This window comes from Mandrillus leucophaeus, unplaced genomic scaffold, assembly GCF_000951045.1.
Source record: "Mandrillus leucophaeus isolate KB7577 unplaced genomic scaffold, Mleu.le_1.0 Scaffold226, whole genome shotgun sequence".
Taxonomy (NCBI): Eukaryota; Metazoa; Chordata; class Mammalia; order Primates; family Cercopithecidae; genus Mandrillus; species Mandrillus leucophaeus.
The window spans coordinates 5,356,511-5,378,839 of record NW_012102321.1 but is presented as its reverse complement, the minus strand read 5'-3'; the positions used below and the strand labels follow the sequence as shown (position 1 = coordinate 5,378,839).

At 33.6% G+C, this 22,329-nt stretch overlaps 2 protein-coding genes across 2 annotated transcripts in view; one reads left to right on the top strand and one right to left on the bottom strand.

Annotated features, from left to right (window-relative positions):
- Nucleotides 1-22,329, bottom strand: part of RALGPS2 (Ral GEF with PH domain and SH3 binding motif 2) — a 188,108-nt gene that overhangs the window by 47,771 nt on the left and 118,008 nt on the right. The window lies entirely within an intron of this gene.
- ANGPTL1 (angiopoietin-like 1) lies at nucleotides 1,420-21,829 on the top strand. Its single transcript, XM_011981460.1, has 5 exons — nucleotides 1,420-2,074; nucleotides 7,021-7,869; nucleotides 18,696-18,889; nucleotides 19,531-19,801; nucleotides 21,147-21,829. The coding sequence occupies exons 2-5, from the start codon at nucleotides 7,047-7,049 to the stop codon at nucleotides 21,332-21,334; spliced, it is 1,476 nt and encodes a 491-aa protein (XP_011836850.1). The 5' UTR covers nucleotides 1,420-2,074; nucleotides 7,021-7,046; the 3' UTR covers nucleotides 21,335-21,829.

Sequence of the window (22,329 nt, the reverse complement as noted above, 5' to 3'; positions counted from 1 at the left end):
CATAATTTGTCCCTAAATACCTGTCATTCCAATTTCCTACCCTGGTTAGTGATATTACTAAGTGCTGAAGTTAGAAAGCTCCAAACTGCTGAAATTTAAAAGCTCAGGAAGAATTTACTATCTCTTATTTTTCCCAGATTTAAACCATTAGTGACTACAACATAATTACCGAATGCTCAAGAAATGATACATAATATAAATCAGAGGCCAGAAGCTGGCAGTACATCTGTCCCAATGTGTTTTAAAATCAGGAAGTATTACAGGAAAAATCTAAATGGCTCTTTTTTCCTGAATAATGGGAAGATCTGGCAACACTGTCTCATAATCCTTCATGGCCACAGGTACAGCTGAGAAGGTGCAGGCAGGTCCCTTTAAATTAACCAAAAGGATGCCAACTTGCCATAAACTTCATTTCCCTCCAGTATCTTATTACTGATTTACTTCATTGATTTCTATTACCTGCTCCATTATTCTTGAGAGCATTTGCCTTTCTAGGCCCTTGTGTTTGCAACCTCTGGTATACCTATATATGGCACAGGAATTCAAAGAAATGACTCTGTGAAAGAGGTAGAAAATAAGCTCAGACTTTAAATAAACGATGTGGATCAACAGTGTGGCCTAACAGAAAGAGAAAAACAGCACAAGCTATAGCAATAAGGAAGGGACGTACAGAAAGCCCAAAAGTTTTATCTAAAAGCAGCTTACAGCAACTAGGTAATCAATGACAGACAGTGTGGCATAATACTTTGGCATTAGATTCAAATTCCAGTTCCACTACTTAGTACTTAAGTGCTAAGTTAAGTTACTTAAGCCTAAATTTGTGTTTCTTCAGCTACTGAGTTACTTAACATTTCTTCAATCAATGAAATACAATAGTATAGTTGTACTCAACACTTACTAATTTCTTCCAACACCCTATTTTCACAGCAGAAGAACCTTGCCAGAGGCAGGTAAAGTGATTTGTCTAAGTTCACATAGCTGGTGGAGAGTCAGAGCTTCCTTGTTTTTTACTCAGTTCAGGGCTATGTTTGTTTTTAAACCACACCACATCAATTAATAAGAATGACCTTATACAGAGAAGAGAGGTCATTTTGTAGAATAGGAGGATATGACATTATGTAACATCAGAATTTTAATATTTAAAAGTATTAAGTATCTGAAAGAATTTCACTCATGTTTGGTAATTATACATAAAAGCTGTTTCATCTTAAGATACATTACACAGTAAGACATAACATACTATAACAACATCAAGTTTCTTGTAAGTTTAAAACCTTCATTAGCAACTTAATAAGTAAAATGTTTACAAATTCTTCTAGGCTATAAAGAGTATTACATTACTTAGGTGGCTGCCTCCTGACAAAGTCTAGCTCTTGTTCTTTGTTAACAAAAACCAAACTCATCAGCCTGCAACTATTTCTAAGTGAAGTTGAGCACTATTTTTTTTCGGTATTCAACTTAAAAGATCTCTGGCCAGCAGACTAAAATGTTTGTTTTATAATTGCCCGCTGAACTATGATAGTTTGTTTCCAGATGGTGCCCTTCCTTCAACCTGCACACAATCTCTCCTTGTTTGAAACTATTCAACCTCCTGCTGATCCCACCCCCCTATTTAAGGCTACAAAGAGGAAATCCTAAGGAGGAGATTCCCGCCCCCAGTCTCCAGCAATTTTTGGTGATGTAATATGTGGGCTGAACTTGAGTCTACTGAGAAAGAGGGAATCACTATTCAGGGGTACTGTATATACAATCTGGGTCAGCTGCAGCTGGTTACTGCATTTCTCCATGTGGCAGACAGAGCAAAGCCACAACACTTTCTCTGCTGGATTAAAGACGGCCCACAGACCCGAACTTCTACTATACTACTTAAAACTACACAGGTGGCTCGTCAAATTCAATTGATTAGTATTGTAAAAGGAAAAAGAAGTTCCTTCTTACAGCTTGGATTCAACGGTTCAAAACAAAAATGCAGCTGCCATTAAAGTCACAGATGAACAAACTTCTACACTGATTTTTAAAATCAAGAATAAGGGCAGCAAGTTTCTGGATTCACTGTATCAACAGATACAAAAAGGTATTTAATATTTCTTTCATTTATAAATATTATGTATAGTAAATGCATAACTATTTTATATTTGTAGTAGAAATTTCAGAATCTTTCACTAAACAAAGACCTTTAGAATATACTAGTTTATCTTATCTGAAAAAGGTTTTATCTTGCAACTTGACATAAAAACATTAAGTACTGTGCGATGGTTAATGCATTATTTGAGGTTCAATTTAATGATATTTAGTGTATATGATTACAGACTGATACATGCATCCCATGCTGGGTTTCTGAAAACAAGTGCTTTAGTGACAGCAGAAAGACATTTTAACAAGTAACAGATTAAATGTATAAGGTTTATAGCACAATGATTAAAAACAAAGGAATACAAACTAAATAGTCCTGAACGCAATTAGTTTCTCTTCCTGCAGCTACAGTGTGTGTGCTGAAGACATACATGAACTGTTGGATTTCTCAGAGTGTAGTCATAAAACAAAGCTAAGATATAAAAATAGTTGAAAGTCTTTGCAACAAAATCTCAATTACAGTATAACCAAATATTAAGCAGAAATTCTTGTACAGATTTAAGAGTAATCTATGGCATTTCTTGTTCCAACTCAAAATTTTAAATAGCTTTCCAGGCTTACATGTAACAGTAATTTAATTTGGATGACAGAAATTAACTTGCTACAAATGGAATTACTTGGAAAAGCAAAGTTATTGATATACACATAAAAGCATTATGTAAGTAGTCAGTATTAACAATAGAAAATAAGAACCCAGAAGATGTAATTAATTAAATACATGACTAAAAGGCTAGAAATATGTAATATTTTTAGATAGAAATAATTTTGTTAAGCACACATAAGAGGTTTCCTTCAATATTCTATCTGGGAGCTTTTTTTACATGCATTATAAAAACTATTAAAGATAAAATTACTCGTTACCAATAGTATGCCTTAAACCAAAGACACTTACGTTTGTTAGATTTGGGGCTCCTTTGGCCTTGTAAAAATTAAAGATATTAATGGTTAAGAATCTTGAACAAGCAAATAGTGGTACAGCTAAAATTTTTTCCAACTTTGCTTTCGTATCCTTTCCTTAAAGATTTAAAACTGTAAATACTGGCAGGATTTCTGTTAAACATACATTTTACAAGAAATTCTAACAAAATTCCCAAGCAATAGTGGATCTGAAATACTGTCATCTCTCTTTTTTATTGTTACATGCTATGGAAAGTGCAGGACTTCATTAAGCCTCAGTTCTTACTGACACTGTCTTAAGGCAAGCATTTAATCTGAACCCCAAATCACACAGATAACTATTTATCCTTTTCTTAAATATATCCAGGCGATTAGATTGTTTTCAAGTCTCTTCCCAGAACATATTTCACAATCTAGAAATTCTTTATCTAACATACCCTGAATGCTTCATAAATTTAACTTCGTTGCCTCATGTTGTTTTCAGTGCATGACACAGCCAGTTAAATGCCTCTATGAGTTTACCATCTGAAAGGAGGCAAATCTTGACTTTCGTTTCTTCTCTCTACTAGCTGGCAATATAGCAACTATGAAGAGAAATGCTACTAATAAAATTAACCCAATGCATAGAAGACCTTTTTTTTCTCTTTTAAAAATAACTAAGTAAAGACTTAGATTTAAACATAAGTATTCTATAACTAATTTATAACATTCTCTTGGGGCCTAGGAAAATTTTAACATATACAGCAAGTTTTATGAGGTAACACAGATTTATGGGTCTTTCGCTTCAAAACAGAATATATGTGAGAAAATATTAAATAAGAGAATGTTTTTAGAAAACATAACAGTAAATGTATTTTTAAAACCAGTTCTTTACTCCTGACGTAGCTAGTCTACTACTTAAGAAATGTGGCTCCTTGCCCTGCTTTAAGTGACAGTGAAGCCAATATTTTTGTATTATTAAAAAAATTGTATTTATTTAAAAAATAAACTTTTAGTTGCCTCCTTTAAATGCTAATTTAGATCACTTTTTCTTGTGGTAAACAGTGATTTATCTTATGATTTAATCTTATAGGAACCACAATGAGCCAAGGCAGAATACACACAAGGAAGCTGCTTTTATTTTAATAGATTAGCATTTTGGTGTTTTTTGTTCTTCAATGACAATACTGATGCTAAGTCCTAACAGCAGTCTTGGATGATGCACTTTTAGCTGTTCTATAAAAATCTGTGTCTGGTATTAATACGAGCTGTTCAATCAGAATATTACTAATAAAATTCTATTTGTTTTAGAGTTTTATATTACTTCCTGCATTCTCCCTGCTTTGGTAGTTTATTTCAATAGCAAATATTATTTAAGTAAAATAATTTTATGATCTAAGAGTTTCCATTCTAGTATTAAAACGAACGGACTTTAGCAGTAGGTAAGTTAAATTAAATATATAGGAAAAATGATATACATGTGCCCAGGAGTATGACGGCTTTTGTTTTCTTGTCCCTAGTTTTTAAAATAACCCATATCTAAATTCCACGAATCTGGAGATATAATAAATATTTTATCGGTTTTTAGTATAGGTAACATATATAGTAAAAGTCTATTTTTAAAAATAAAATAGATGACTGTTTCTGTCTAAATTTTCTATATATGTCAGAAAGCAAGTTATGAAAACATAAAAAGCTAAAAAAAAAACCCACGTGTGCTTTGGCTATCAGTCAGCAAAAGAAGGCCTCGATAGAAATACAGACTGTTATGGCCTCCCTATCTTTTGTTTTCATTCCCTCTCTTGTTGGTAAAATAATAATAATTCTCCATACTCCATCCATATTTGCCTTATTTTCATTATCCACCCATTTTGAAGACACTATTCAACTGAAAAATACCAAAAACAAAAGAACATGGTTTTAGAAAGTGAAAGTAGCAGTAGTCTTCATGACGATAGCAGAAGAGTCTATATTTCATTGACATGACCTTTGTTTTCGGGAGGGGTCCATAATCATAGGTTAGATATATAACTACCAGCTGACAGAGTACATATGGAGGGAAAGGCACTGCAGCAGAAAAGTCTGAGATGTAAAAAATGATTTGGCAGAACTTGGACACAAATTCTACCAAAAATTATCAATAAACACTTTTGTATAATTAAGTAACCAGTCAATGAAAATGGATATAAACCAGGAAAAGGCTGTGAAAAACAAGAAACATAAACTTAAGACTCCTCTGTGGTTATGATATGACTAGGGTAAAAATCACAGGTTTAGAAAAGTTAGGAGTAGAAGGTTTGAATCCCATTTGAGTGATTTAGCTTCTCAAGGATTTTACTCCTTTATAAAATGATACAGCATTACTTCAGTGTTGTAAATGCAAATAGTTAACATGTGTTAAGCTACATAAATATAAGGGTATGAAAACATGAACTCTGAAGTCCTCAGCCAGGATTCAAATTCTCGCTCCACCACTATGAACCTGTGTGACTCTTGATAATAAGGTGCTTAACTTTTGGATGTCAAGTTTTCCATCTGAAAGTGGGGATCATAATAATCTACTTCATAGGGTTGTGGTGATAAGTAAAACATGAAAATGGCTTAAAACAGTGCCTAACACTGAACAAGCACTCAATAAACATTAATTACTGTTATTGTTGTGTTGTTATTAATAACAGGCATAAACGACTTAGGAGTTGGTTTCTTAAATCAAGAAACAGGTACTTATGTGGAAATTTGGACAGAAAAGCTCTGTCTTAGGGTATCCACTGCCATCCTTCAAAAATGGCAGATAGGTATCAAATTCGCAAGAGTGAAAAGGTGGCCTGTAATAGACCAGCTCGTTAGTAGATCTGATGGAGTGAACATACCTTACCCATTCTACTGCTGCTACTTTTGTGGGAGGTAACTAAAGAGAAAGGAAAAAGTATTGGCTCTTAAAACTGTTACCTCAGAAGAATTTGTACTATAAAGAAGTATTTCTCATCTGCTACAGCAAAAACAAAACATTCCAAGCACATATTTTAGTATATGTGCTGCCGCTATAAATACTGACTATGGGCCAGAGAACCCGATCTAGACCTAGTTCTAATCCTTGTGTGGCCTTAGCCTTCAACATGCAGAGTACAAAGAGGTTCTTGAATGACAGGGTCTCTAAGGCGTTTCCAACTCTGACATTCATATTCAATTACAGATATGTTTCTTTCCTTGGTAATGCATGTAGAAAATTACTAACATTGTACTAAAATACAGTTCAGTAGAACTTCTGTTAGAAGAACAAATCTGCTGAATCATCTATAAGCTTAGAGTACATATAATTATGGTTCAGGAAATATAATTACCCACAATGACTGTGAGCGTTCTATCATTCTAAAACCTGTCACTAATCCCAAAAGGAGATGCTATAAAAATAAAAAGCATACGATGCTAAAACTATCTGGCTTTAGATTTGTCTAAAATCTTTAACTTTATTGAACATTTTAATGAAGAAGACATAATTTATTACAGAGGACCAATTTAATTGGAATTGCATGGTATGAATCTAAAACATTGGCTAGTAAAGTCACCTGGTAATTGTAATACTGGTTAGACAAGAATGTTTTAATTAATGCCTTACAAACACTGTGTACCATTTTCATAGTCTTAAGGTAGTGAGCTTTTTAAAGGTAAGAAAGCTATCTTATCAGGGTCTCAAAAGCCTCAACAGCACTAGCAATGTACCTTTGCACAGAGTGGACACTGACCAAAATCTGCTCAATAAACTGGGGAACAAAAAGCATTACAATGAGGTGATAGCTGAAAGAGCTATTCTCTGAAACCTAATTTTTAAACAAATGCCAAAGTACTACAACTTAATATTAAAATTAAGAAATTAATAAAGTTAATTCTAGCCTAATTTATTAACACCAATATTCAGTTTTCCCTCAGATAGTTTTTAATATTACTGACTTTAATGTAGATTAACATGAATTCTTTTTGCTTTTTCCCCTTCACTGATTTGTTTTTCAAAAGACATCATTTTACAACCTCATTTCAAAATGAAGGCTTTTACCTGGGCCCTAGGTGTGCTATTCTTTCTACTAGTGGACGTTGGACATTGCAGAGGTGGACAATTCAAAATTAAAAAAATAAACCAGAGAAGATACCCTCGCGCCACAGATGGTAAAGAGGAAGCAAAGAAATGTGCATACACATTCCTGGTACCTGAACAAAGAATAACAGGGCCAATCTGTGTCAACACCAAAGGGCAAGATGCAAGTACCATTAAAGACATGATCACCAGGATGGACCTTGAAAACCTGAAGGATGTGCTCTCCAGGCAGAAGCGGGAGATAGATGTTCTGCAACTGGTGGTGGATGTAGATGGAAACATTGTGAATGAGGTAAAGCTGCTGAGAAAGGAAAGCCGTAACATGAACTCTCGTGTTACTCAACTCTACATGCAACTATTACATGAGATTATCCGTAAGAGGGATAATTCACTTGAACTTTCCCAATTGGAAAACAAAATCCTCAATGTCACCACAGAAATGTTGAAGATGGCAACAAGGTACAGGGAACTAGAGGTGAAATATGCTTCCTTGACAGATCTTGTCAATAACCAATCTGTGATGATCACTTTGTTGGAAGAACAGTGCTTGAGGATATTTTCCCGACAAGACACCCATGTGTCTCCCCCACTTGTCCAGGTGGTGCCACAACATATTCCTAACAGCCATCAGTATACTCCTGGTCTGCTGGGAGGTAACGAGATTCAGAGGGATCCAGGTTATCCTAGAGATTTAATGCCACCACCTGATCTGGCAACTTCTCCCACCAAAAGCCCTTTCAAGATACCACCGGTAACTTTCATCAATGAAGGTGAGTAACCTCTTACTGTAAAACGTGGGAGTATGAGGTTAATATTTTTATGCTTTATCAAACAATGCTCATAATAAATGCTTATTCTTCATTTTGTGATGTTATTATACATGTACATTAAAATTTCTATTTTTGTTTTTTATTAATATAATCAAGAATTGAACTTAAATACATCTCCTCTTCCAGCTCTGAATTTCTAGAAGGTTATAAAAACTTAGTGTACTCTGTGAAAAAAAACAGTCTTCCATCCAAATTCTTATAATTGAGGGGCTACTATTCTTGAATAAATCCATGTTCCCCTCCGAACCACTCCTGTGCGCCATAACCATCCTATCAGTTTCTAGCTGGGTCGTCGCTGCTACCCAACAATTCTTTTATTTACCTCCTGCTGCTTGTACTATCATCTTCTTCAAAAGAAACACGTAAAATTTTGCTTTCACTCTCTTCAAGCTGTAATCACACCTCATTATCTTCACTCTCAGCAGATGACTCATCTACTACCATACTGAGTAAGTCTAATCAGGTCCTGAGTTTTGTTCTTTCTTATCTTGAAAGCATCTGTACAAAAGCCATACCTCTTGCCCTCAGCCTCAAGAAGAAAAGGTATCGCTCCTATTTCCAAGGCTAAACAATTAGTACTGCGTATACTAAGAAACATAAATGTTCATTACTATAAAAAAAACTATTGCATTGATCATGCATGATTCCAAACTCCACTTTTAAATTTCATTTCTTTCTCTTCATGCATTCAACATCAGTCACTGATCTAGCTGTCCAGAAAGCAAAGATGAATAATTCATCTTTGTTTCAGTTTACTAAACCCACTGCTAACTTTCTGATATTTATTTTACACTTGTATCCATTTTCTTATAACTCATTCCCCAGAATCCTTTACAAGCTGATTTGCTTCCTAAGAGTGGAAGGGAAAACCCAAATGCCCCAAAGCAATGAGTAAATAAATTGCAGCTCATTTACTCATTGAAAAGGCAGGTCATAAAACACATACTATGAAATAATTTTAAACAATAACAATAAAAACAAAGAATAAAACTAGAAAGAAATATATCACGAAGTGGTTTCATCTCTGTCAGTGAATACCACTTGGCTGTTCACAGCCCTGCTTTCCTGGCCTTCTCCATTTTAATATTCTTCCTTCCTTCCTATTTCTTTAGGTCCTTCACTGGCATCTTCTTCCTTCTATGCCTTAAAGTCTTTCTTCAAGATACTCTACTTTAGAATATTTGGCTTCAAGTATCACCACTGCTCAGATGATTCCTGAATGGAGCTCTCCCTCCTGATTTAACCAAAGCTAGATGTTAGCATTTGGATATTTCACCATTACCTCAAATGCTACTCTTTATTGAAACATCTTCTTTCAGCTTATCTGTCAATTTAGCAGATATCAAGGCTTAACTCAAATAATACCTTTGATGTTATGACTTCCCAGATTCAAACAAACATACCTAGGTGGCTCTTTCCCCAAATCACTGACTATTTCTTAAACATGTTTTCTATATGATATTACATTGAAGTTAGTTATTGATACGTCTGTCTACTTGTTGGTCTGAATGCTTCTGGAAGATAGTTAACTGTCTTTTCACCACTTGATCTCAACATCTCTGTTTTGGTTAATGTTGTCACCCCTTTCCAAATGAGGTTGGCTCATCTTTGACACTTCCCCAGCTGCCCCATACATAGGCCACTGAATTCTACCCAGGTCTCCTTTTTGGTCTCCTGTGTGCATGTCCCTCATTTCTATTCAGAGCCGGAACTCTCGTTTACATTCAAATGATCCACAGCAGCAGCCAGAAGGTAGAGACTCCATAGGCTACCAGCTGTGTGATCTTCGGGGAAAGAAATTATCTGTGCCTCAATTTCCTTACCTGTGAAATGGGAATAACAGTATTTACCTCGTAAGATTTAACAATTGAAGAGTGCTTAGAACAGTGCCTGGCACTCAAATGTTAGTTCTTACTATGAACTGTATAATAGCTTGCCAACTGGTGTAACTCTGTTTTCTCTCTCCATCAAAATATATTTACATTGCCAGCAGATCCATCTTCTTAAACTACTTACATATCTGCTTTCTGCAAACAGAAAAAGTCCAATTTGCTTAGTCTGGCTAAGTATAATGTCCTCCTAAAGACTCAAGCCTACTTTCCTAGTGGACCTTCCACTAGTTTCCTTCACAAAAACCATCTGTTCCAATAAAATAAATCCACTCATTTTCCCCTAAATATTTTCCAAGCTTTCTGCCTACTCAAAGAATAAGGCTCAAGCCAAACCAACCATCCATCCATCCAACCAACCAAATAAATAAAATGCAACTCCTCCTTGAGGCCCTTGTTGACTCCCACAGGTTTGAAGTGATTGTTCCTCTCCATGAATACCTCTACTCCCTGTAACACATGTAAGACATTATGTATAGTCCCTCTTGAATTATCAGTTATCTTTACATACACTCAGCATACATCTAACTAAGATGCTTTTCAACTATATTATAAGCTCCTTCCTGGTAGATGGTTACTGTGTCTTATCTCATACTTATCTGCAGTTGCTAAATATGTGTTAGCTGATTTGGTAACATTTTTATAGAGCTTCTTAAAATTGCCATTCCAAAGACCCTCATGAAAGTAATATGTTATATCATACTGGATTTGTTCATGTTATACTGTTCTAAGTTACAGTAGCAATAGGCCAGAGTATCATTAAATTAGGTAAATAATGATCATTATTAATATCCTCGCTGGGCATGGTGGCTCATGCCTGTAATCTCAATACTTTGGGAGGCTGAAGCAGATGGGATCACTTGAGGTCAGGAGTTTGAGACCATCCTGGCCAACATGGTGAAACCCTGTCTCTACTAAAAATACAAAAATTAGTTTGGCGTGGTGGCGCGTGCCTGTAATCCCAGCTATTCAGGAGGCTGAGGCAGGAGAATCACTTGAACCTGGGGGGCGGAGGTTGTAGTGAGCTGAGATCGTACAACTGCACTCCAGCCTGGGCGACAGAGTGAGACTCAAACAACAACAACAACAACAACAAACAAACAAACCTCAACCCCTTTGATTTCCAAAGGAAAATGCGGTGTATTAAGTGATCCACTGGGTACAGAAATGAAAAACAGAAAATTGCTTTTGATATCCTTTAAAAAATTTTGTTTTATGTAAGCTTTTATATAATTTATCAGTAGTTTGTATACGTAAGTTATAAACAAACATAATTGAGCTGTGTGAATTTTTTTTAACTGATGAGGTATACGATTACGTAAGTATGAAGACAACTGCCAAGGAGTATTCTACATGATCCCTGAAGCTTGAGTGGATGGCATAACCAATTCTAGCAGAAATCATTATTCACATTTTTAAACACTGACAAATTTTTCTAAGAAAATGTTTATACAAAATGAAACATACCAATTCTATGTTTTATTATACACTGAGCATTAGTACAAAAAAACCCCACTAATGCTACAGAATTAAACCTCATGTTACGGATTTAGTATGTCAAAAGTCCTCTTAAACACATTTTGTTTTAATGAAAAAATGGTGAACTTATCCCCAATAAACCTTTCTTTAATGCAAAAATTAAGGGCATGTAACTTTTTTCTGTTATTCATTATTTGTTTTATGTAAACATTAACTTTTTACTTATTTTACTCTATAAATGTTGATCTCTTAAATTCAAAGGCATAATTTGCTACACCATAAGAATTACTACACTAATTAGTACATTAATGAACACATAAGGAAAAGAGCATGGAATTAAGAACCACTGGTTCCACCATTACCTTTGTTATGTAACCTTGGGTAAGTCACTACCAGTTTGTGTTTTCTCATGTGTCCAATGAGAGTGCTGGACTGGATTATTCTAATATCCTTTTCAAATTCTAATATTGTGTGATTCTTACTAAATTAAATTACTACAAGCAACAACAAATAGGCTAGCTATTTTCTTTACATAATGTGCTCAATTATTCACTTATGTTATTTTTACGTCTCTCTGGAAAAAGATGTCTCAGGCTGTTACGGTGCTTGCACAAAAAGGGTAAAGATGGATGGCTACTGGTGTACTTATGTATGCTCTGGCACCAAGAAATTCCTATTACTGTACTTTACATGTAGGTACGTGGTCATTCTAAAGTCTCTACGTGCATAAGGTGAAAATAAACAACAATGTATATTTTAAGAGGTGTTTAGCCAGTTACAAAAGATAAACACTGTATGATTCTACTTATATTAAGTACTTAGAGTGGTCAAATTCATAGACAGAAAGTAGAATTGTGGTTGCCAGAGGTTATGGGGAGGGTGAATGGGGAGTTGTTTAATGGTTAATAGTTACAGTTTTGCAAGATGAAGAGTTCTGGAGAAGGATGGTGGTGATGGCTGTACAATATAAATGTTCTTAATGCCAATAAACTGTACATTTAAAAATGGTGAAGATGGTAAATTATTATGCATATCACATTTTATAAAAGGTGTTATGACCATCTTTTATTTTCTTTAAAAATGGTTATAAGAAAAATCTACCTCAAAAAAACCCATGAATTTATAAAACATAGTATTTAGATAAAAAACATTTTTCAAACACATTACCTTCTTCTCTACCTTAAAAACAAAATGTTTGAGCATGTAATAATCAGCCTGACAAGCTGCAATCAATGAAATTCTTAACTGTCAATGTTATTTGGTGCCTGCATTTTGGGTTAGTCTTTTATAAAATAAAACATTACTCTTTTACAAATAGCATATTTATAAAAATAAGTTTATTCTTTGTAGGAGAGATGAGTGGAGAAAGTTCCTTCACCATGCGTAAAAGCATAGATCTGAATATCAGTAAACTTGGATTCTGCCAAAGCTTTCTGGGGTTCAGTTGCCTCTTTTATAAATAAATTGTTGTGATGATTAAACGAGGGGGTGCAGGTAGAAGTGTTTTGTGTATGATCTGGCATGGTTTGACCACCGTTAATTATTACATATGTTATACACTTCCCTTTATGTGTCTTTCCTTGTCATATTAGGTTTATGAGGACATAAATGGTAAGCTTAAAAAATTAAAACTTTGTAGTGGCGGGCGCCTGTAATCCCAGCTACTTGGGAGGCTGAGGCAGGAGAATCGCTTGAACTTGGGAGGCGGAGGTTGCAGTGAGCCGAGATCACGACACTGCACTCCAACCTGGCGACAGGGTGAGACTCCGTCTCAAAAACAAACAAACAAACAAACAAAAAAAGTTAAACTTGGAAAGTAGTCATTAGAAACTAAAAATATGCTTTTTAGTGGTAGGGTTATTTTAAATCACCAAATATTTACATTTTTCAAATTATTTATAATGCTTCTTAACACACCTTTTAGGTATAATTGGTTTCAGTGGAATACTTATACTAACATTTAATACAAAACAAACAAAACAAAAAAACTAGTTAAGCCAAAGTGCTGTTGGAAAATGACTGTATTAGCCAGTTATGAGAAAATAATTGATAAATTCTTTAATAATTAAAAAAATAAAAGTTTGGTTTGCTAAATACAGTTTAAACATACAGATTAATAAATTAGGTAATTCATATTATTACAGAAAGACCCTACTGTCACTTTAGAAAGTATTTGTCTCAAACGTCCCACTCTAGAAATGTTGAATATATTTATCTGAAAGTTAATGCACAACCCAACTGAAAAGTTTACCTCTCAAAAGATCCTACTTGGTAACCAATAATTTGAAAGCTCTGAATTGGTTTACTGTTTCTCTTGTCACAAAAAGGATTCTCTTTGTAATTTTATAATTAAAAAGTTCTTTTTACAGAAAAAGAACACATATGTTACAGATGGCTCCCAGTAAAGCTGCTATTCAAAGTATGAAATCCTTTTTTCTTTTTTAACTCATTGTTCTATTCAAGATATGGGTTCTTAATAAATACGTCTTGGGAAATAATGTGGCATGACTGGTCAACATTTTTCTTTCTATAAATCAGAGGTATTAATATGGTTTCATTAGCCCTATGTAAACTTTAATCCTCACATAAACTGAGGAACAGAGAGACTGGTTCTTCAAATTCAATGTACAGAATTCCAGTTGCCTGCTTTGAGAAGACTCTTGCAAAAAAAAGTTAATACTATGCTTAGTTTAAAAGAAAGGTAATTCCACTTTATACCTTTTGAATCACCATGAACAAATTCCTGATTCACATATCGATCAATTTATTTCTGAAAATATGCAAACCTTTAAACTAAATCTGGCTTCTCAAGAATAAAGCTTAAAATTTTCTATTTGTCATTTAACAATTTCTATCAAGCAATGTTTTTTATGGTACAGAAAAAGCAGTGAAAACATTTAAGATAGGGACAATAGATAAGTCTAATTTTAGGGCAGAAAGTAAATAGGATTTGCAAGTAATAATGAGAAAATATTTCTGCTAGGATCAACAACATACACTGGACTAGGACAGGTTAATGGTATGTTTATAAATACAAATAAATATTGAATTCTGATACTTAATATCTTTACTGAGGAGAAAAAAGTAGCTTTATGCACTGCTAAATTTTACTCATATGTTCTGGAAAAGAACTTCAACTACATTTTCCTAAGTCTAGCAGATATCCAACTGTAAACACAAAGCCCACTGCAAAAAATGGGTTGAAAATTAAAGCTGAAGGTAATCTTAAATTTGCATAATTGAAGTCTTATCAAATCAAAGCTGGATTCAGAAAACTCAGAACTCTCCATTTGGCTTTAAACAGCTGAATGTCTATTAAATAGCAGAAAATGAATATAGCTCTATGGAACAAATGATACTTGACAAATATTCTGTCAACATTCAGAACACTGATGTTTCTAAATATTCTGCAGCAAAGCAAATAATCTAATAAAAGTCCAACCTTTGAATATATACTTAAATGTAAACTGTCAAAACTATACTCGAATGCATAGTAAACATTTATGAAAATGATATTCATAGAATAAGCAATACAAAGATAACATTTACAGAATATGCAAATTTATAAAATGAGATAAATATTTATATGTTGTAACAAAACTACTTTCATGTGTGCATTAACTATAATACTAACAGGTTTTAAAGTAAGAGCGATGCTCCTTAGAGATCTCAGCTAGTTCTTAGACTTTGCTACCACATGCCCTACATAACTCCATCAAAGTACTTGTCATATTATAGTGGAATTCTCTCTTTCTTGCGACTTCTCCCACCCTGTACTTGACTCTAAGGTTGTTTCTTTATCCCTTGAGCCTAAAACAGTCCTTAGCCTATAGTAGATGCAGAAAGGACATTTCTTGAAAGAATAATGCAGAATTAAGGGAATTCTGGGAACCACGCCTACTAGGAATCACGTGGTTTTGTAACTACATATCTGAATTTCTAAGGGGGCTCAAACTGTGAATACACACTGAAAGATAAAGTCCTTGTCTATGAATACTGTAAGCAAACAAATATACTACCTGCATTACATGAAATAATCTAAGAATGAACCTGGGAGTCATAATTCACTTTTCCTTCCATCTCACTCCCACATAAGAAATTAAAATTCTATAAATTTCATCTTTTCTGAAATACAAGCTCTTTACCCTTCTTCCTACTTGACTACAATGCATGTTTCCTATAATGTGAAGTAGCCCATATGTGACCAGTGAAAAGGAGAATAGTGGTAGCAAAACAGAGAGGTTATATTGGTTTACATGGGATTTTTTCCAAACATATTAATGTTTTGTGCCACAGGTAACTGCAGCTGAATATAAATTATGTTAATAGCTAAAATTAGCTACTATTTTTAATGCATGTATTTGCAGAACATGAGGTTTTTCAGTAATATTTATCTGCAGTACAAATGACTGTACATTCATCTTTGGTGAGCTATATTAAATTTATTAAATAAGCAGATATTAAATAAGCTACTTAAATTATTAAATAAGCTACAATTATGTGTTAAGATGAGGAATAAAAGAGAAATGAAAGAACAGACAATTACTGATGATGACTACTTTGTTAGGTATAGTGTTAAGGGCTCTGAATACTTTCACTAAGTTGAGTCTATCCCAGGAACACAAGGTTGGTTTAACATTCAAAATACAATCAATGTAAAGGCTGGGTGGAGTGGCTCATGCCTGTAATCCCAACACTTTGGGAGGCTGAAGTCAGAGGATCACTTGAGACCAGGAGTTCAAGACCAGCCTGGGAAATATACCAAGACCCCATCTCTCCAGAAAAAAAAAAAAAAACAAAATTAGCCAGGCATGGTGGCACGTGCCTGTAGTCCTAGCTACTTGGGAGGCTGAGGTGGGAGGATCACTTGAGCCCAGGAGTTTGAGGCTGTGGTGAGCTATCATTATACCACTGCACTCCAGCCTGGGCAACAGACTCCAAAAAAACAAAACCCAAAACCATATATATATATATATATATATGTGTGTGTGTGTGTGTGTGTGTGTGTGTGTGTGTATATCTGGCAAAGTATAAATAACATATTTCTCAAAATTTCAATAATCCTCTTATCCTTATAGTACAGAAATTCTTATAAGAACTTTACTTAACTCTCACATATTTCTAGTAAAATATAAAATTTGACAATAAGAATTTTTATACATTCTTTGTTCTAATATACATATTTTATATATTTTCTTCTAATATATACACTTTTTGTTCTCATATAGATTAGATATAATATACATAATATATATGTATATTCAATGTAATTCGTGTACTAACAACAAAAAGAAAAACCCTATCATCATCATCTCAGTAGGCAGATAGAAAGCCTTTGATTCCTGTGATGTATCTAGTTAGAAAAGAAATTAAAAAAGAAAAAAGATTTTAAAAGCCTTTGAAAAATTCCAAAATCCATTCATGATAAAAACTCAGCAAACTTGACTGAAAGGACAGTAATTTTAAAGTAGTGGTTATAGCTATTTTCAATATCTTAAAGGAAAATACGTTTATAATGAATGCAAGATAGGGCATCTCAAAAGAGCAATAAAAACTATGAAAAAAAGAATCAAACTGAAACTCTAGAACTAAAAAATACAATACTTAAATATAACCCAAGAAAGACACCATAAATAAGGCTTTCCAGTTTCTCTAATTTTTACTAGTCTATTTATGGACATTGCATTATAATTTTTAAAAATTTAAGACAGAAAAATATCAATGAACTATAATAAACATGTGGACTAGAGAAACTGATGTCCTCTTGATTTTTGTGTGTAGTTTTCAGTTTCCTTGTATTTAAAATGAGTAATTTAATTAACAAAAAATTATGGACATTTTCCTAAGGGTTTAAACACTGATGACATGAAGTCAAAAAAAAAAAAAAAAAAAAAGTCTCTGTCCTCAAGGAATAATCTACAAGGAAGAGCTCGTAGTCTCTAAGAACCCCTTCTATTGTTATAGTTGTGGAACTACCCAATGAGATTAATTCTATCCCAATAAGACCCAAAAGGAATACTGAACATATCTGGCAAAGTACAGATAACACATTTCTCAAAATTTCAACAATCCTATTAACCTTATAGTACAGAAATTCTTGTAAGGACTTTACTTGACTGAACTCTCACATATTTCTAGTAAAATATAAAATTTGACAATCAGAATTTTTATACATTTTTTGTTCTAAGAGATCTTTAGGGTAATTCTTTTTTCTAAATCCGTTAATATATTTTGCATGTTTATAAAAAAGGCTTGAAACACTGAAGAAGGATGAAACTAAAGAATATTCACTAGATCCAAAAATGTGGAAATCGCAAGTTCAAGAGTCAGAAACCCTAAAAGCAATTTCACAAAATTTGTAAAATTTGAAGAAATTATAAGTGGATTAAAAATGGAAAATACCTAAAACTATGAAATAACATGAGGGCAAATGCATGCAACACAGCAGTTCAGAGCAGAGACTCTGGGATTAGATAGGGATTTATGTCTAGGGTTTACCATCTTCTATGATCCATGACCTTAATTAATTGTTCTATCTCTAGAACATCTATAAAGTATCACCAGATAACTGTAGGTTAAATGAGAAAACTAGTATTAGTCATATAGATTGATACAACTCTTTAGATAGGCATTTATGCTAACATTCCTGAAATGTGTTCTCATGGGCTGTTAGTAAGTGTTGTTGGGGGAAATTTAAGATTCTATGAGTTTGGGCATCTGGTTTATTTCAGGGCTTCTCAGTCTTTAATATGTGAATGCACATTGAGAATTTCCAAAAGGGAAACATAATATTTTGCATTTCTAAAACTTATTTGACTGACCCCATTTGCAATGAGTATCTCAAGGTACTAGTATGTTCCACTGAAATCAAATTTCCAAAACTGTGACTTGGGTACTATGTAGGACTATGAATAAGTTGATATCCTCTAATCCAATAGATCGATCCCTCAGCATTTTTATAATATTAAAAAGTGAATTCAATAAGAATGAAGACACTTTGTGCAGTGTTTTTATAACAGCAAAAATCGTAAGACCTCAATGTCCAATGATAGAGAGATAAAAATATATCAATGTCAAGGACTATTATGCAGCCAGAATGGAGACTATAGCTGCATGAAAATGTTAAGACAATCCAATTTTCTACGTGTATTAGGATTATAACAATATAAAAAACATATATATATATGGACAAAGAAAAGAACAGATGAAAACAAAATTAATGTTCCAGATAGAACTGGAGTCACCCTTTTATTTAGTTTATATTTTATAATAGTCTATATATGACAGACAGTGGTTAACTGTAAACAAAGACACAAAGGTAAGAATCTTGATTAAAAACTTTTAATACGTCTCTTCTCATATTAAGTTTGCTGATAATAAATGATATTTAAATTATAGGACCATTCAAAGACTGTCAGCAAGCAAAAGAAGCTGGGCATTCGGTCAGTGGGATTTATATGATTAAACCTGAAAACAGCAATGGACCAATGCAGTTATGGTGTGAAAACAGTTTGGATCCTGGGGGTTGGACTGTTATTCAGAAAAGAACAGATGGCTCTGTCAACTTCTTCAGAAATTGGGAAAATTATAAGGTAAATCAGTGATGCAGTCCTAAGGGAGGTAAAACAAACCCATTCTTGCAATAATGCAAGAAACAAGATGCTATGCAATAAATAAGATACACAGTCAAAAATAACTATCCACATGTTTTTTCATTATCTACATCTGTCAAAAAAATGATTCTCATCTCTAGTTTTAAAGTGAAAATTAAATTGTAAAAAGAAAACAGAAGATATACTTTAAAACGATCCCTTTCAGTTTGGATGACTTATACTTACTACTTTACAAAAATTACTATTAGGAAAGAAATGTTGGGCTCTTCAAATGAACATGAGAGAGACCAGGAACCCTTTTTAAGGATCTGGGTAGTATACTAGCTAATATTTTTAGTAGCTATGGATAAATTTTATTCTCATTTGCCTTTGTCTTAATTTATAGGATTTGAAGCTAGGTCTGCAAATGATTACTGACACATTAGAAGCAAAAAAAAAAAACCAAAAAAAACCAGAATGACAATGTGTGGCTTATAAACCTCAAGTGACCAACTAAAATGGAAGCTCACATTATCACTTAAATGGCCAATATCTTTATGCTATTGAATGTTTAACACTTATCTATAAAAATGTTTACTATATACTTATTTATGCACTCATGTTTCTTCACTTATTAACAGAAAGGGTTTGGAAACATTGACGGAGAATATTGGCTTGGACTGGAAAATATCTATATGCTTAGCAATCAAGATAATTACAAGTTACTGATTGAATTAGAAGACTGGAGTGATAAAAAAGTCTATGCAGAATACAGCAGCTTTCGTCTGGAACCCGAAAGTGAATTCTATAGACTGCGCCTGGGAACTTACCAGGGAAATGCAGGGGATTCTATGATGTGGCATAATGGTAAACAATTCACCACACTGGACAGAGATAAAGATATGTATGCAGGTAAGTATGAAAAACTTTCATTCTTTGTAGAATAATCATCTTCTATACATTAAATAGAATCTACTAATATATATGCTACTAAAGTCTTTTCAAAAAGGTCAGTTTTGGTCACTGTAACAGGAAGTATAACCTACTGAAAGAAATAGCTTTAAGATCTCTTCTATAAGGCAATCCCAAAGTGTGATCTATGTGAAAAACAAAGTTCTAGGAAAAAAACACAAAGCAAAACAGAAACACATTCATCTGGAAATAAAGTGCAAGTGCCTACAATTCATAACAACTTAACACCTGCCATGTGCCAGGCACTGTTGTAGGTGCTAGGGATATAACAGTGAATAAAGTTCCTGCCCTTTGGAGCTTACTCACTGGAGGAGAGACAATTTGTTAGGTGGCAATAAATACTCTCAAAAATAAAACTGAGTAAGAAAATAGAAAGTGGTGGGCAGCAAGGCCTGGGATGGGGGCTATTTTATATGGGTTCGCCAGGAAAAGCTACTGTGAGAAAGTAACATTTGAATAAAGACTGGCAAGGAGTGAAGGATGCAAGCCATCTGGATACATGGTGTAAGAGCATTTCTTTGAGGGGGAAAACCAAGATGACTGTAACATGTGGCACAGGAATAACAAAAAAGCTTGATTCAGAGGGGAAATTAGTATTTTCATTAGAAAGAAACAACTAGACCATCCACATAATTTCAAATTTAGTTTTCATATGCTTTTGACTTTTTAACCCAGCTTTCTGGTCCTGATAAACAGATTCTCCCCCAACAATTCTCCCCTATCCCTGCCCCAAACTGGTTTTTCTCTCCAGCTGTATTTTGGCAAACAGCACACAGGTCTTTATTTTAACCAATTTCACACTGGTAAACAAGAAAAGAAGAGAGATATGACCATAACTTATGTCTTATTTACAGAAACCCATTTGACTGCTGGTTTTATTTTACTTTGTATTATTTTTTGCTATTTTATTTTGAAAATTCAGTTTTCCTCAGACTTTTACCTTCTTCTGTATCTTTCCTTCCCAATTTCTTCCTCTGTAACTCTTTCACATATAAACACTGCTTGCATCTACTCTGCTACCTAGAAAATTAAATCCCCCTTTTTAAAAAAAGGCACATTTTAAGCAAGCAAAGAGCAAGATTTAAAAAAAGGCAATTCAAGTAATCTTTCAAGTAGTTGATGCAACAGCAATAAAAAAAAGTGAAGACATTTAAAACTGCTAAGATAAAGGTAACTGGAATTAGTAAGGGAAGTTCAAATTAAAGGCAGAATAAGTTTTTGATGATTGCAGAGTACCACACCTAGAAGAAACTTTTACGTTTATATCTATATTTTTTCCTCAAAGGAAACTGCGCCCACTTTCATAAAGGAGGCTGGTGGTACAATGCCTGTGCACATTCTAACCTAAATGGAGTATGGTACAGAGGAGGCCATTACAGAAGCAAGCACCAAGATGGAATTTTCTGGGCCGAATACAGAGGCGGGTCATACTCCTTAAGAGCAGTTCAGATGATGATCAAGCCTATTGACTGAAGAGAGACACTCGCCAATTTAAATGACACAGAACTTTGTACTTTTCAGTTCTTAAAAATGTAAATGTTACATGTATATTACCTGGCACAATTTACTTCTACACATAAAGTTTTTAAAATGAATTTTACCTTAACTATAAAAGGGGAATCTATAAATGTAGTTTCATCTGTTGTCAATTACTGCAGAAAATTATGTGTATCCACGTCCTAGTTATTTTAAAAATTATGTTGACTAAATACAGTTTGTTTCCTAAAATGTAAATATTTGCAAATCTTAGCTATATTTTAAAACATAACTAAATAACATGTTCAAGATCCTTAACAATTTATTTAAAATCTAAGATTGCTCTAACTTCTAGTGAAAAAAATATTTTTAAAATTTCAGCCAAATAATGCATTTTATTTATAAAAATATAGACAGAAAATTAGAGAGAAACCTCTAGTTTTGCCAATAGAAAATACTTCTTCCATTGAATAAAAGCTATTTCAAACTGAATTTGTGCCTTTCACATGGAATGATTAAATCTGAATTCTTAACAACATATCCTATGCTGATTTTCCCAAAACAACATGACCCATAGTATTAAATACATATCATTTTAAAAAATAAAAACCCCCCACAAATAATGCATGCATTATTTAAATGGTCAATTTATAAAGACAAATCTATGAATGAATTTCTCAGTTTTCTCATATTTCTTCATATGATATGCTGAACACCAAAATCTCCAGAAATGCATTTTATGTAGTTTTAAAATCAGCAAAATATTAGTATTACAATATTAGTATTACAAAAATGCAGAATATTTAGTGTGCTACAGATCTGAATTATAATTCTAATTTATTACTACTTTTTTTCTAATTTACTGATCTTACTATTATAAAGAAAACAAACCCCATCCTATCTGCAATTCAAATCAGAAAGTTTGGACAGCTTTCCAAGTATTGGTGCATACTTTGAACAGGTGGGACTAAAATTCAAGGAACTGTTGGCTG

Coding starts and splice junctions, on each gene's coding strand:
- ANGPTL1 (XM_011981460.1), top strand. CDS start 7,047: ATGAAGGCTTTTACCTGGGCCCTAGGTGTGCTATTCTTTCTACTAGTG. Junction 7,870..18,695: donor GGTAACTTTCATCAATGAAG/GTGAGTAACCTC, acceptor TTTAAATTATAG/GACCATTCAAAGACTGTCAG. Junction 18,890..19,530: donor GAAATTGGGAAAATTATAAG/GTAAATCAGTGA, acceptor ACTTATTAACAG/AAAGGGTTTGGAAACATTGA.